This window comes from Sphaerodactylus townsendi, linkage group LG02, assembly GCF_021028975.2.
Source record: "Sphaerodactylus townsendi isolate TG3544 linkage group LG02, MPM_Stown_v2.3, whole genome shotgun sequence".
NCBI lineage: Eukaryota > Metazoa > Chordata > Lepidosauria > Squamata > Sphaerodactylidae > Sphaerodactylus > Sphaerodactylus townsendi.
Window position 1 is genome coordinate 95,548,512 of NC_059426.1, and position 15,964 is coordinate 95,564,475.

The 15,964-nt window shown below is 41.5% G+C and overlaps 2 protein-coding genes across 8 annotated transcripts in view; one reads left to right on the forward strand and one right to left on the reverse strand.

Moving 5' to 3' along the window:
* Positions 1 to 3,313, reverse strand: part of ELP4 (elongator acetyltransferase complex subunit 4) — a 219,257-nt gene extending 215,944 nt beyond the window's left edge. The window contains exon 1 of one of the 2 annotated variants that reach the window (XM_048485525.1): positions 3,088 to 3,312. In XM_048485525.1, the coding sequence (XP_048341482.1) occupies positions 3,088 to 3,268 (181 nt within the window). In that variant the 5' untranslated portion in view covers positions 3,269 to 3,312. Of the gene's footprint in view, positions 1 to 3,087 lie in introns of both variants that reach the window. The other variant, XM_048485526.1, reaches the window with a different exon arrangement.
* The window catches only part of IMMP1L (inner mitochondrial membrane peptidase subunit 1), a 54,876-nt gene continuing 42,178 nt past the window's right edge, over positions 3,267 to 15,964 (forward strand). For 2 of the 6 annotated variants that reach the window (XM_048485528.1, XM_048485533.1), the window contains exons 1-3: positions 3,267 to 3,400; positions 6,630 to 6,768; positions 6,905 to 7,070. The gene's annotated coding sequence lies outside the window, so the exon portion shown is untranslated. The remainder of the gene's footprint in view (positions 3,401 to 6,629; positions 6,769 to 6,904; positions 7,071 to 15,964) is intronic. The other 4 variants (XM_048485532.1, XM_048485527.1, XM_048485530.1 and 1 more) reach the window with 3 other exon arrangements.

Here is a 15,964-nt window from a genome sequence, read left to right on the forward strand (position 1 = left end):
TGATGGCAGCACTTTCATTCAAATAATATGGCCTGAGATTAACTCAGATGTGGGGGTGAGACTCACTGGATTACTTTGAGCAGCCTGTTCACTACCTCTCAATCAAAAATCAGATTTACGGTAAGTATAAACTGGAGGAGAAAACCAAGAACACTGCCGTAGACTTTTTGAGGCAAAAATAGAATAAACGCACTTAGGATAGGCTAGTTTGTATGGGGCAAGTAGGAATGAAGTTGTAGCCATCTCAGATCAAGGCAGATTCAAACTGTAAGTGGAGTGGGACAAAAGTCCAAGCCATTATCCAACAATAATCAAGGACATGTCATTAAGGACATGTCATCCAGGGGCGTACCTGCCAGAGGGACATGGGGTAACCCATGTCCCCAGGTGCCACCTACCTGGTCACATGGGGGTGCAAATTGGCAAAGTTTTCTGCCCATGCAGAAACAACCTCAGATACAAACAAACTTTGGAACAATAATGAGACATCAAAAAAAATATCTGGATTAAAACACATTAGGATGACTGGAAAAGTTACAGCAGACAAATAAAAATCTAACATGTTAACTGAACTTGAGGACAAGCTATACCATGTTCAGAATAAAGATGACATGAGAACTGGGAATTTATCTGTCATTTTCTGGATCATCTTCTGGAATGCTCCTTCTGGGTCCTGGTTCTAACCCCAAGGCACTAGAACCAAGCAGAGAATTTTAGAACAAAGATGGTCCAGGAAATGGCAGATGAATGCTCAGATCTGGTATCATCTTTATTCTGATAAAGGTATAGTTGATACCTGATTTCATGGACCCTATTTTCTAGTTTTGTCAAACCACTTCACAAGATAGATCACATTCAGATTCTATAAGGTACTATTTAGCCACTTGTTATTTTTGTTTTCATGTGTTTACTGGATACTTGGATACTTACTTTAACAGTTGGATACTTATTGGATACTTACTGTAACAGTTTACAGTTTGTAGGGGAGTACTGCATGACATTTTTTATAGTTATTGGTTGCATTTTAGTACAATGCTGACACCATTGCTGATAGAGAATTTGTGAGTTCTAAAAAAGACCATCTTTCTCAAGAAAAAATAGAGTTCTATTTAAACTACTATCAGAAGAATATTTTTTGTTATTAAAAAAGGGGAAAATAACAGAAAAGGGCATGATTCAAATGTATGAAATGTGTTTGTTATAATGGTCAGATGAAATATTCTCTATGTAAATTGTTACCTTCTTAGTATCAAAGAACAAACAATACTGATAGAATAGTATATTTTATTGGAAAACATAGACTGGCAGAGAATGAGAGAAATGCATAAACTTTCAAGGCAACTATTACTGCAAGGACAAACGCAGACCTAAGAAAAATCAGAATGGGAGGAAAGAAAGAAAATCAATGAAAGGTTCCAAAATATTAGCTTTCTTGGGTTGCTTGTCCCCACTTACTTGTTATCATCTTCAGAACATTCTCACCTGTGAAAGATAGTCTATTTAAGGTGGCAACGTAGCATAGGGTGCCATCTGAATTCATAAACTATAAACTGGGATTTTATAATATTAGATTAGAATTATGCTTTTAAATGCATGTGTTGTTATTTTATATATTGGTTGTTAAAAGTCACTCTGAGCCCAGCTTGGCCAGGAGAAGTACAAGGTAGAAATCGAATTCAAAAATAAATATAGGAAATTTTAAAATTTCAGGTGTGTATTAAACTGCATTTTATATTCATATCTGGAAGACTGTGAATTCTAATTTTTAAGACCTGCAATACTATTACGTATGCTTGTGTGTATGTGCTGTCAAGTCACAGCTCACTTATGGTGACCTCATAGAGTTTCAAGGCAACAGACATTTGGAGATGTTTTCAAATTCCTGCCTGTGTGCTGAGACAACTGTGACTGGTCCAAGGTCCCCAGCAGGCTTCATCATGTGAAGGGGTAGCGAATTGAGCCCAGTTGTCTAGGATAAAATCTGCCACTCTTAACCACTACACCATGCTGGCTCTTGTATAATCCTATTAGACTGCTATCTTTTGGGACTACATACAAAGGTTTGCAGATATTTTATTACAGAAGTGAGAATTCACAAGAAATGTGTGCACTGAAGAACTGCACGGTTGACATATTAGTAATCAAAAAATACTCAAATACCAGAAGTAGATTAGATCCTTCTGCCATAAACTAGCATTTATATTGATCATGCAACTGCAATATAAAATTAAATTAAAATACATTTGTGATCCAGATTTTGAATAAGTGCTGCCAAAGATTATGGGATCAATAGCCTAAATCTGGTTTAATCTCTGTAAAACCACTTCGGCTATGAAGCAGGATACACAAGTCTAAACCAAAGCATCCTAGACAATGCTCGACCTCCCACATACGTTTTACTGGCTCTTCTGCACAAATAGTTGGTGGTCCTGTTGGTTGAAGTTGGTAAGCAAGCAGAAGCAGCCACGTGGACTTCAACACGTGTCAGATGTTTACTGCAACCGCTTCATCCGTTCTTAACCTGCCAGTTTATCCACATATTCCTAAAGCATTCTGGATTAAAAAGAAAACTAATTTACGTCAAGCAGACACACAGTGCCTTGTACAAAATTTTTTGACTTGTCGGCAGCACTATTGCCAATGCATGGCACTGACGGACAAGGTACCGGCGGAAGATTTGGAGTCTGGTTACTGCAGCCTCTGCAAAGGGCATCCCTTTTGACACGGGCTGCCTCTCTTTTTCCTCAGAGAAAACAATGCATGATACCCGTCACAATAACAACACGCACAGGTTTGACTGTCCTTGAGCAATGGATGTTCATAGTGAGGACATCCGGTCGACAGACGCCACCACGAAGCAGAGACGGATCATACAACCCATCCCATCGCGGGACAGTAGCGCTGGGTCGGCGGAGAACACATGTCTTCCACGCAGAGACCGAGAGCAGCAGAAGCCCGTTGGAGGCTCGGAGACAACTTTCCCCGCCCCGCCCTCCGCAGGCTGCCTAAAGACCCGGCCGCCTCTCCCGCCAAACCCGCAGACCGACAATGTGCCTGGAAGACGTTTGAAGCATTGCTGGCACCAACCTAGAACACAGTCCAGGGAAGGGACCCCGCTGGAAAGCAGGAGCTGCCCGTGCCGCACCGACGGCCGGGTACCCGGTAGGACGGCTAAGCGGCTGCCGCCTCCGCCGCCCGGCACTTTCCTTTGGAAACTCGTTGGAGCCCTTTCGCTCGGTATCAACTCCCCGGTCGCCAAGGCCGCCATCTTAGTTTCCGCTCTGTTGACAGCGGGGCGACAGTCGACGCGAGGACTGGCGGGCTGAGCCAATAGGAAGCGCCTTTGCGGGCAGGCGCAGTTGCGTTGCCGGAGGTTTTCCTTGACTGGCGAACTGAGAAGGTGAGTCGAAGCTGTGGGGAGAAGCTCTCCTCGAGCTCGTTTGTGTGGGTGGGAAGCACATCGGTCCTGTTGAAGGGAGCGTGGAAAAATGTTTCGTTGAGAAATATGTCTCTTGTTCCGAGGAAGATGTATTTGAAGATGGCGTTCCTTTCCCCGCAAAGCAATTGCACGACAATTAGGTGCACAGGAGTAGTTGTGAGCGGAGAGAAGCCCGTGGCCGCTAAGCTCATCACAAGCAAATTGTGCGGTAGCTGCATTGCCAACTGCATGGAGAGGGAGGAAAACCCCAGTTCTCATAAGAGAGGCTTCCTGTAGTGTTACTTCCACACCGTTGAAAGCTTCAGTTGCCAGTTTCCACACATTAAGCTTCTGTTAAAGGGCTAGAACGTTTTTTCTCCAGGCCTGTTTGCAGCCGTAGGCGACTGTCACTGGAGAAGCCAGGGGGATGGTTACCATTTAGGATTGCCAACTTCCAGGTGAGGCCTGACGATCTTCCAGAATTACAACGGATCTCCAGACTGCAAGGATCAGTTCCTCTGGAGAAAATGGTAACTTTGGAGGGTGAACTCTGGCATTATACCCCACTGAGGACCCTCCTCAGGCTTCACCTCCAAATGTGAAGGAATTTCCCAAGCCAGAATTGGCACCCCTATTATCACTATGCCCAAACCAGGTGATCCTTGTGGTGGCAGTGACTGGGGCCCAGCCTGAGCAAGCTATGCAGTGGCTATTGCCAGGCCCTGCTTGGGCAACTTGTGCGCTAGCTGCCAGACAAGTTCATTTATGCTCTGCTTTTCTCCCAGTGGGGGCCCAAAGCAGCTGATGCCAGTCTCGCTGCCTCCATTTTATGTGCACAACGACTTTGTAATGTAGGTTAAATTGAAATTGTGTGATTGACCCAAGGTCCCCCAGCAAACTTCCATGGTAGTATGGGGATTTGAACTTTCGTCTCCCAGATCCTAGTTGGACATTAACCACTACAACACACTGGCTGCACACAAATTGCACAGTGGTAACCTGCTAGACCTAACTCTATGGTTTTAATAGGACTGAAGAAAAAAGTCCTGAACCTTTAATGGAAGCTTAATTGTATAATTTTGATAATCCTATCTTGTTAAGCCTTTGTTAAATGAACAGGATGCTTTTCTCCCAAGCTGTTGGCAACTCCAGCAAGTTGTGTGATCGCCTCCATGTAATCAGGGGAGAGGAACACTTTCCAAGGCTGTTAATCTGCCCTTTGTGAAAAATCTCCTTTGTCTGAAATATGTGTGGAAGAGTTCACTTATATTTCTTGTTCAGAGAATATGGGCATGGTACTTATTCCCTCCCATAATTCTAGAACTCGGGAGCACCCAATGAAGTTGATGGGCAATAGGTACATGACAGACAGAAGGAAATACTTCTTTTTGTAACAAGTAATTAAATTGTGGAGTTCTCTGCTAGTGGAAATAGTTTTGGGCTGCTCCCCCTTTTTTGCCATGAAGTCACAACTGACTTATGGCAATCCTGTAAGGTTTTCAAGGCAAGAGATGTTTGGAGGTGGTTTGCCATTGCCTGTTTGGTGTTTAATAGTTAAGAGCGGTAGACTCTAATCTGGAGAATTAGGTTTGAGTTACTACTCTTCCACATGGTGAACCTGATTTGTTTCCCCACTCCTACACACGAAGCTTCCTGGGTGACCTTGGGTTAGTCACAGTTTTTCAGAACTCTCTCAGCCCCAAACTAGCTTATAAGATGTCTTGTTGCAGAAAGAGGAAGGGAAGGATTTTGTAAACTGCTTTGAGATTCCTAGCAAAAGAAAAGGTGTGATATAAATCCAAACTTATCTTCTTCTCCACGTCACAACCCTGGTATTCCTTGGACGTCTTCCACCCAAGCACTAGCCAGGGTTAACCCTCCTTAGCTTCTACGATCTGATGACATCAGATTAGCCTGGGGATATCCAAGTCAGGGTGGCTTCAAAAGGGGGCATAGGTGAGTAAAGGGAAATCTTCACATTCAGATGCGGTAACCCTATGAAATCCAGTTCTAGGATGCAAAAGTCAGAAATCCTCTGCCAACAAACAGGATATAGAGGCCCTCCAGGGCAACTGGTTGACTCCTGGTCTGATACAGTGGGGCTGTACTTCCTATGAAAACTTTCCTGAGATTTCAGGTAGCTGTGTTTATTCAAATCAATTGTTTGAAAAAATCTGTATAATACTTTTCCTTAATACCAATTAAAATAATTGCCAAGGTCTTCCCTAGTTCCACTGGGCCGGATTCTTCAAATGAGAAGTCCCTCTCAGTCCCTGAGATCTTTGAGCCATAGACCCCTCTGAGCTTTCCAAAGTGGACTTTATGGTCCTGCCTCAGCAACCAATTGTGGATCCTTCCCCCAGTTAGCTAACAGACCACCAGTAACTATCTACAAAGCTCTGCACCCTGAAGGCATCTTCCAATAATCTGGAGCCACTGTAGGAGGACTGCCAAATTCCTGTGCCCACAGAGGACCATAGAGCAGGAGACAGGGACACAGTGGAACACATGATGAGCAGCTTCAGGTCTGCCTCTCTCCAGTTTCTTCCAGGAAGAAGCTGAGATGTAGCAGTGACCAGCACTGGGACTGTAATCAGTTCATTAAAAAGGACATAGATCCAAATTTCTTGTAAAAACCTGCAGAAGCTTTGAAGCGTTTCTGGTTCATCACCATCCATAAGCTAGCTGTCATTGCCTTGGTTTCTGCTTGCCTTGGTTTCTGCTTGCCTCCATGCCTTCCTCATGCCTACTTTGCCTTATTCCTGCCTGCCTTGTACCTGCCTGTTCATGGCCTGCCTATCTCCAGAAGTCCATTGCTCATTGGTGACAGAACAGAAAAACAATATCAACTAGTGCACACTTTTAAGTTCTGCAGAATTTTTCATTCAGCATAATGAAGCAATCTAGAAAACTTGAAAGTTTGCATATCATTTTATGTTGCTTTCGTTGTTCTTAAAAATGATATTATGGGGTTATTTGGTAGTGACAAGTTATGTAGACCAGATAGGCTGGAGTTTATCCCTTCTATATGGATACTAGTTAAACTGCTGTTTTGCAAAGGAGCCATGGAACTGACCCATATTGGACCCATATTGTATCATGTCCTGCATGTTGGATTTCAACTGTTCTCTGTCCCCTGATAGTCCAGTGTCTGGAAGGGGACTGTTTTGAGGTATCAAAATATCACAGAGAACATTTTTTTTCTGCCTAGAGCGTGGTCAACTACACTACTACAGCTTGCTGCAGCTTGGTGCTACAACTTGCTGCATGAATTATTTTAAAGTGCTCATACTGATTATATGCATATATTCCGTTAAGCACAAGGATAAAAATGAACGGAAACTGAAAAGGTATGTACTGCTAGCAAATTTTTGCAATGTGGCAAAAATTGCATCCATTGCATCTGAATTAAGAATAGCAATACTGTATTGTGGGAGTTACAAAACAACAGTGTTAAATTTACATTTGTTACTGAATCCATGCCAGCACAGAACTTTGTCCATAGAAGAACAAAGTCTCCTGAAGTATATTTCATTTCCTAAAAACACTTTTGGGGGACTAGAAGTGTCGGTGGAAGCAATGACATCCATGAGCACCACATTGGGGACACCTGTGCTGGTCTGTTTTGTAGTATGTATGCACATCATAAAAGGTATTTATAATTTTGAAATTCCATAAATATGTCAAATATTACAATTTTATATGGTAGGTTAGAAATGTTGTACTTTATCTTGTTAAAGCAGAGAAATTTGTTCAGGGTTTGATAGGGCAGTGCATATTGCATGAATTTCAATTTTCCCCCAAATGTCCTTTTTTTCCTGAAGAAAATGAAGGAAGAAAAAAACCACTCTCCCCTCTCTAAAGGTGGCAGGGACGGTGCCATCATGATGCCACCCTGCCGCTTCCAAAGGGAGAGAGAAAAAAGCCACCAGAAAGTCCTCCATTGGAATCAATGGACTTGTGCCACCCGAGGGTCAGGGTGCCAGAGTCCCAGCCTCAAACCCTGGGTGGAAGCTGACCTGGAAAAGCTTGCTGCCCAAAGAGCCGTGTGGCCTGAAGTTGTGTGCCAGCATGGCTGGAGGCAGCCTAGGAGCATTCCCGGGGGTAACTGTCTTTGGTTGGCTTCCATTGGGCTTTCAGCCTGGAATGCCCCTATCCTAGCCCTCAGTCCATTTTGGGCTATGGAGGGCTTTCAGGTGGTCGGGGATTTCCTGATTTTCGTTGCCTCCCCAGCCCCTATGGCCTCTGGATTGGGTTGCTAATATGGTTCACTAATGGATGTTAACATGTATTTTTAGTTAGTATATCGTAGGGTTTCTTTACAAGTTGAAGTATTCAGGGATGAAGCATAACTGATTGTCAGTGTTTTAAACATCAGTGTTTTAAAAGTTAAAGTGACACAGAAAACAAAATTGTTTGGGTTAGCATACTTATACAGCTCAGCCTTGTAAAATCAGGCCTAGTTTGTACATGCAGGAGAATAAGGTGGTAGGATGTTGAACTGGCAGAATTCACTATAGTAGGCTACTGGTGATGGATTCCAATTTTGAATATTCTCTGCATTTTAAAAATCCAAATAGAAAATAAGTACAATATGAAAAGCTTCTATCTTTTTATTTTGCTTGCTGTGTCAATTTTCTGTGTGCAGTATATGTATACCTCGAACCATAGTCTGACATGGTGCAGCTTATTGTATTACCACAGCTTTTTACCAGTTCATTTGCTTGCATATGTAAAGCAGGCCTCAGATGTGGCTTTTTCTGTTGCTAATGGGACCATGGAGTAGAGAAGCTTTGTGCATAGGAGGAGGGTTAACTTCTCCCTTACATACCAGTTTTCCTTCCCATTTCTCTACTCTCTAGCTGTATGTCCTAAGCCTATGTTTGTTTATTATTTAGAAGATTTCTGTGCTGCCACAAGGTAACTTACAAATGTAAAATGTACTAAAAGCATAAAACACCATAAAAGTAATTAACAATCAATAAACCAATTAAAAACTCAGCTAGAAAATGCAAACAACATAACACATTGAGTGGGCTAGAAGCATATTCAAAAAACAACTTGAAAAGAGCAACCCCTTAATGAAAAGTGTTGATAAATCTTTTCCCCTGGTGTCTAAGAAGAGTAGGCTAGGTGCCAGGTGAACCTCAAAAGGAAGGACATTCAGCAGAGGCTGTCACTACTGAAAAAAATGCTGCCCATTTTGCCTCTAAAGGCAAATGCACAAAGAGCTTGTAAGGAGGATCTCAACTGATGGGCTGGACAGAGTGCGAGGAGCTGATATTTAAGTCCCCAAGCCATTTAGAGTCTGACAGACACTTTGAACTGTGCCCAAAATAAGTTGGCAACCACTACAGAACTTTCAGGACATGGGTGATATCTCACTCATGATAGTAGCCTTGCTACAACAATTTTAATCAGCTGGTTTCTGAACAGTTTTCAGAGACAGTACTATATTGCAAACATTATAATAATCTAAGTTGAATGCGATCGGAGCATAGATTACTTTGTCCAGTTTATGCTTGCAAGGAATGGCTGTTGGCTGGCTGGGTCAGTTGAAGCACCATATATCATGGAAGCATTGCATACTATGGAAGAGACCTGTGGGTCCAAATGTAGGCTGGGAATCCAGCACCACCACCAAGATGCAATCTTGTCTCTTCAGTGAGAATGCAGCCTTTTTCAAGAACCATCTGACTGTTCAGTTCTTGAGTATCTTTTTGACCAACAGGACCTCAGGTTTCTGTGGACTGAGCTTTGGTATATTGGCCCTCATCTATCAGATGACCTCCTCCAGGCACTTGTTCAGGACTTCAGAAGACCCACTTGACTCATCTGTTAAAGAGAAATTGAGCTGGGTGTCATCTGCATATTAATAGTACCGAATATACTCATGTATAAGTCGAGGCACCTAATTTTGCCTTGAGGAACTGGGAAACCTTATTGACTCGCGTATAAGTCGAGGGTGGGAAAGGTCCATGGGGAGGTGGGGCACTGAGCAGGCAAAAGAGCCGCAGTTGGGAGAAAGGAGCACCCCAGAAGCCTTTGGGAGGCTTTTTAAGGAGGGGCGAGGTGCGTCTGGGGAGAGGGAATAAGCTAGGGGCCGTGGAGGGTGAACGGGATGGGAGGTGGAGGTGGAGGAGGAAAAGGCAGAGGAGAACGAGGCACAGAAAGCGACTGACAGGGGGTGGCAGAGAAGAAGGCAGGAGACAGTGAAGCAAAGAAAGAAGTCACTAACTCACCCTTTCTTTCTTCCCCCCTCCCCCCGCAGGCTGTAAGACTTGGTTTTAGAGAGCTGCCTGTCGGGCAGCCTGTCTCTGTGGTTTTCTTAAAAGGGCAATGCTCCAAAGGTTGCTTAAGCAATCTTTGGAGCATTGCCCTTTTAAGAAAACCATAGGTAACAGGCTGCCCAACAGGCAGCTTCTCTGAAACCAAGTCTGAGTCGGCTGGGAAAGGAAAGGATGAGTTAGCCAGCCGGCAGGAGAGAAAGAAGCAGAAAACTAAGCACAGAAAGTGGCTGAAAGAGGGGAGGCAGAGAAGAAGGCAGGACAGAGCGAAGAGAGGACAGGGGGAACACCACGCAAGAATTACCGGTAAGTGAGACCTGTGTATAAGTCGAGGGGGGCACTTTTCAGCCTAAAAAAAGGCTAAAACCTTGACTTATGCGCGAGTATACGGTAGCTTATTCCAGTTCCCTGATGGTCTTTTGCACAGATATTAGAAAGCATGGGGACAAGATAGACCCTGTGGGAATGTATAGCACAAATTCAGTAGTGTTTAACAGCAATCCTCCAGCACAACTTTATGGAATTGGTCAAGTAAAAGCATTGTGCCCCATTCAAAAGTCCCAGAGATCTTGAGGAATCAATTGGAATGCAGTCACCCAGCAATGACCATCTGTTTGGACAACTAAGCCCTTTTCTGTCCCAGCCTCTTTTAAAAAATCTACATAGTTAAGGGAGGAATATAGTTGTAGGCAGTAGTGTTAGAAGTTTTTATGAATCCAGATTTCTGAAGTTCTGCTTTCTGTTTTCAAAATATTGTGTCATTTGATTATGTGTAACTTCTGATAGACAAAATTATATTTCAATCAATGACACGGGCATCTATTTAAATGTTAATGAGTATGAGTCAATGCAGAGTAAAGTCAGCAATTAGATACAGATTTTAAAAATAACTTCAGTGTGACTTGATACTTTGTCTTTCAGATAGTATAATTCATAAATGTAGATATGGAATTTGATCCAGAATTACACTGCTTTGTTATAGAACTTATTTGATTGCTTTCATTAATGTTTCCCCCAATGAAGAGAGGTAGATAATTAGAATCTGCACTGATATCTATATCTATAAACATGAAATTCCACTCACTGACTATCAACAGAACTAAAAAGCCACCGAAGCCACATACATGAAATTTAGCACACCTGTTCCTTACGTACTCCAGGTGCTCACTAAGAAAGGATCCCCCAAAATATTCACTTCCACTCGATTTATTACCTATTTACTGTTTTCACTTCTAATCTCTGGCCATCTGTGTGAACATTCTAAGGGCAAACCAACCCCTCAGTCCACAGACATGCTGCACGAACATTCTAAGGGTGACAGTTAGACACCACTAGCTTCATGTCCTTCACCAAGGTGCGCCAAATGCACTCTAGCACCGCCCTCCACATCGCATGTGAACCTATCCCTCCTGCTGAAACCGCTACAGGGAGAAGAGGAATTAAATGCAGAAAGCGGTTTGCACACTGCATTAGAAAAAGACAACTACAGGAAGCTGCTGCAACATATGCGCAAACCAACTCCTCAGTCTACAGACAGGCTGTGAGGAAATATGCTGCATGTCACACCAATGTTCACAAAGAGGCTGCAAAGAAGTATGCTGAATGTCACCCCAAAGTTAACAGAAAGGCTGTGAAAAAGTACTCCTCCACCAACCCTCATGTTAACAACACCGCTACAGCCAAATACTATCAAAATAGATTACAAAGCACACTATCACCTTGGACTACGAAACATTTGTCGGGTTTTTGCATATGGACATTAGCTTGATTACTGCGGAGACAAGTTTATTGCTCTCGGCCTCCGATCACCCTGTGCTTGCTGTCATGCTCTGAAATGGCGGGATGAGTCCCCAGGAATGTGCTTCAACCCTACCCTGAACCTCTTCACAGCCTTCTCACTCATCAGCATCCAATGGCAGAACACTTCCTTTCTGCATCCCGAAAACACAACGGCTGCTTCCACATGACATCTTTTGGAACCCACCAGGTCAAAGAGGGCAATAACACATTGCATTAGAAAAAGACAACTATAGGAAGCTGCTGCAAAATAATGCGAAAACAAACCCGTCAGTCCACAGACAGGCTGTGAAGAAATATGCTGCATGCCACCCTAAAGTTCACAAACAGGCTGTAAAGAAATATGCTGAATGTCGCCCTGAAATTCATAGAGAGGCTGTGATGAAGTATGTGTAGCGAAGCACGAGTACCCTGCTAGTCAGTTATATACTTCTTTTAAATAATCTTCTTAGTGGTGTTTGTCTTTTATATACAGACCCTTCTTTCTTCAGTTCTGAAATCTGATATTATTGGATCGTGCTGATTAAAGTTTATAGGTACTAAATCAGATAATCTATTGTGTCACCTGACTAGGATGGGTACTATTCATATGATGTCGTTTCCTACAGTGTATATAATATGAACTTAAATAAGGTGGTTGGCTTTTTAACCTCAGAATGTTTCAGGTATTATGGCCCAAAAAAGACGCCTTCCTTTTCTCGGTCTTTGCTCAAGCCAAAATTGGATGAGTTTTCAAAGTCTAGTATCTTCAGGCCATAACCAGTAACTTGAAAGCACATTTCATCCTGCTAGATCAGTAACTGAAAGGTGGATTCTGATTCTATCTTGGACACAGATCCCATATGTTTGTACCCTGGAGTCACATTCTTTCATACAGGATCCATATTATACTATGTTCTGTGTTGCTTCATTGGTGCAGAAACTGAATCAGTGTTTATTTGCTAGTGGTGTAAGTCATCATACTGAAGAAGTAGAAAACTACATGCACAGTGGCTGAAAGGCAGAAATATGTGTATTACCAAAGCAAGTACCTTATCTGCTATAGAAAATGACAGCTCCCTGTGCATAATTAATGTGTCCTGTCCCACTGCAGATGGTATGATTGTAGCCATGTTTTACAAATAGTGAATGATATTATGGAGATGGATCTTCCAGGGAATCAACCCAGAGAGAAACAGAAAGTATAGGTTAAAATTATTCTTGATGAGTAAGGCTGTTAGAATGTTAAAAAGAGGTCAAAATAAATGCATCCTCATGTTTTCATGATAATGGTGGAAGCAGAAAATTCAGAACTGAATTTAACAGATGTCGAAAATCAGGAATGTTGTTGTTGAGAAATGCATCTTCAGAATGAACTAGATCTTTACATATTGCCAAATGCATTATAGTTCATGAAATTCTCTGTTGGGTTATGTTACAGGTTTTTCATACGCTTCACTCTGCCCTATTTTATTATTTTCTTCATATTTTAAAAATCATCATATATAATTTTCCTAGGGAGCAAAGAACATAGAGAGTAGATCTTCTGGTCATATCTCCATTGTAGAGAACTACAAGGATCCAGCCAAGAAATTAACAAAAAAGTTGCCTTGATAGGTTTCTGGATTTTTGGCACTATTGTATACAGCTATAACAAGTGGTTTAAATTTTTAAAATTCTTATAACAACAACAACAACCTTTATTTGGCATTTAAAAATAGGTTCTAGAGAAAAATAGGTTCCAGTTATGTGAAACAGGCCATACCGTGAACTGAAGAAGTACAGTTCAGTCATACTTCCTTTTATATAAAGAACCAGTACTTATTTCAATGAAAGAAAAAGAAAAGTAATGGACAAAGTGTTAGGACTGAGGGAGCGATATAGACAATATAGACAATTGTTCCAACGAATTATTTATATGGTTGTAGTTGTATCTGTAGTTATTGAATCTCAATTCTATTTTAACTAGAATAATCTCATCTTGAAGGAAAATATACCATGCAGAAATGTTTTCTATGCTCCAGCATCTCTGTGGCTAGTCAAAATTAGCAACCCAGTTCTGGTTGAAGCTCTAGATAGAAAAGGAAAAACAAATGTTGTGAGAACCTTTAGCAGCTAATCCCTTCCACATTGGTCATTGCTGGCATTGACAATATAATTTGGCAACAGTATAATAGAGCTACCTGGGTGAATTCATTGTTGAAAGTGAGTAATAATATCCATTGTCAGCTGCGTTTGATGACATGATATTATGCAGTAGTGTAGCAAACTTCCTGCCATGTTAGCATTTATGGCTGTTCATTTAAAGAACATTGTCATGCTTTCAGCTGTATTCACAACAGGATTCAAAAACTTTCAGGCTACTCAACAGCAAGATGATTATTGATTAGTCTTGCAGAAATTAATTCCTATGAGGGAACTTTCCTTCAGTTGAATTAGTCTCAGATTTAGCAGAAACCTCTAAGAATACTATTTGTATTTTGAAATAGTCCTTGTACTTACTATAGAAGCCTAACTTATTTATAAACTTTATAAGAACAAAAGTAAAGTTATAGTGTTGAAAATAAGCTAGCTCAAGGATATTTGCTTTCTATTCATATGCAAATTAAATCAGCAAGACATGCATAGCTGAGTTTTTATCAACGAATTTGTCTCTAAGAACAAGCTGTCAGTCCTATAAGCAGTTGTTTTTCTGAATTGGAACCAATGCAGTGATAGTATTTGAGAGCACTTTGAAAAAGCCAACAACCCAGATTGAAATATATTTCCTGCAATATATTTCCTTTACTAATGGTCTGACTAGCAATCTGATGTACTATTATCTGCCATTATACCGGAGAAAATTATTTTTCCATATCTTTGAAAAACAGGCTATAAAATTTTACTGCAGGACAGCACAATTCACTATGATAGTGGCTCTTTCCAAGCTTTACTGAGTTTATGTTACAAGTTAAAATAATATTTATGGTAGGAAGTGATTCCAATCTTTGCTGTGAACTTTCAAAACTGAAAAGAAGTCAAATAGTATACATTTCTGAAGCAGCAATGCATATAAAGTATAGAAAAAAGGGAAGAAATGCAAGAATTTAGAATAAATGAAATCATATGTTTTATAAAAACATACAAATAATAGTAACCTAGTGGATTTATTGCTCAAATCTATCCCTTGTTACTAAATCTAGAAAGTGCCTGTTTTAAGTTACATTAGTAAATGCAACAAGGACTTGCAGATCAATATTGATTTCAAGGACTGGAAGAGGTTTTGGAAAAATCACTCTGCACCCCCCTCTACCCTCATGCTGACTTGGGGGTCATTTGACCCCCTGTCCCCATGAGCGGTACATGGCGCCAATCTGAGCCGCCTCCTTCCCTCTCCAAACCCTTGTTGGCGGGTCTCGGAGGGCCTGTGGAGAGCAGGAGATGGCCTGCAGGGAGGCAGGAGGGAGGTGGCTCGGGGGGTGGTGGTTTGGACAGGTGCCGTGGCAGTAGGTGCTGGCCTGCCACTGTGGTGCCCATCTGAGCCGCCCCCAATCCCCACCCCTGAGCACAGGGGGACGTGGGGCCAGGGGTGTGTCCAAGCAGGGGTTGTCCCCGGGCACCATTTCCCCCCCTATATGCCTCTGTTTTTATGCATTTAAAAGAACATTCCTTTGGCAATTTATTTCAATAGTCTCACTCTGTATAAATTTACTATGTATGGAAATGTGCAAGATCTTTGTGTCTTATCCAAAGTGTTTGTGGGAGGGGTGTTAATACTTTTTGGTCACGTTCAATCATTCAACCCTTTTGAAAATTGGTAATTCAGTTTATAAATGAAATGTTGGGTTGTGACATACCTCTTGATCCAAAAGTAGTTCTGTTGGCTTTTGTACAAGGGTGGATTGCCCTTTCAAATATAGGATTGCTCTAGAGCCTACTTATCATGCTTTATTGGGAACAGTCGCAGAATGGAAATGTTAGTACAGGAATGGTGAACCCAGCATTTCCAATCCCCGACAACAACTGAGTTTGTTTTGCTTGTATTTCATTTTTTTGTAATCATTAGTTATTTCTTTATATAATACATAGTACCACACATGATTGGACTTGATTTTTAAAATAAATTGTTTCTCTTTTGTTCGAGCTGGGGTGGGGTATGTGTCATGCTAGCAAAGTCAAATGAAGCATTTTCTGAATTTTTAACATGCCAAGTTCAAAAGGTTCACCATCATTGTGTTAGTACTTCCTTCAGTGGGCGGCTAATCCTACACTGTGTGGAGTACTGTCTTATTAATGTATTATTCATTCATTCATTCATTCATTCATTCATTCATTCATTCATTCATTCATTTACTAAGCTGCCCCTCTTCTTCCATATTGCCATTGATCCCAATGAAATAATCTCCAGTGTTTAAATAAACAATATTTAATGCACAATAAATTTATAATATTGTAGAATAATGGTAAGGGAGAAAGTGTTCCCTTAGCTTTTTATGAGTTGTTA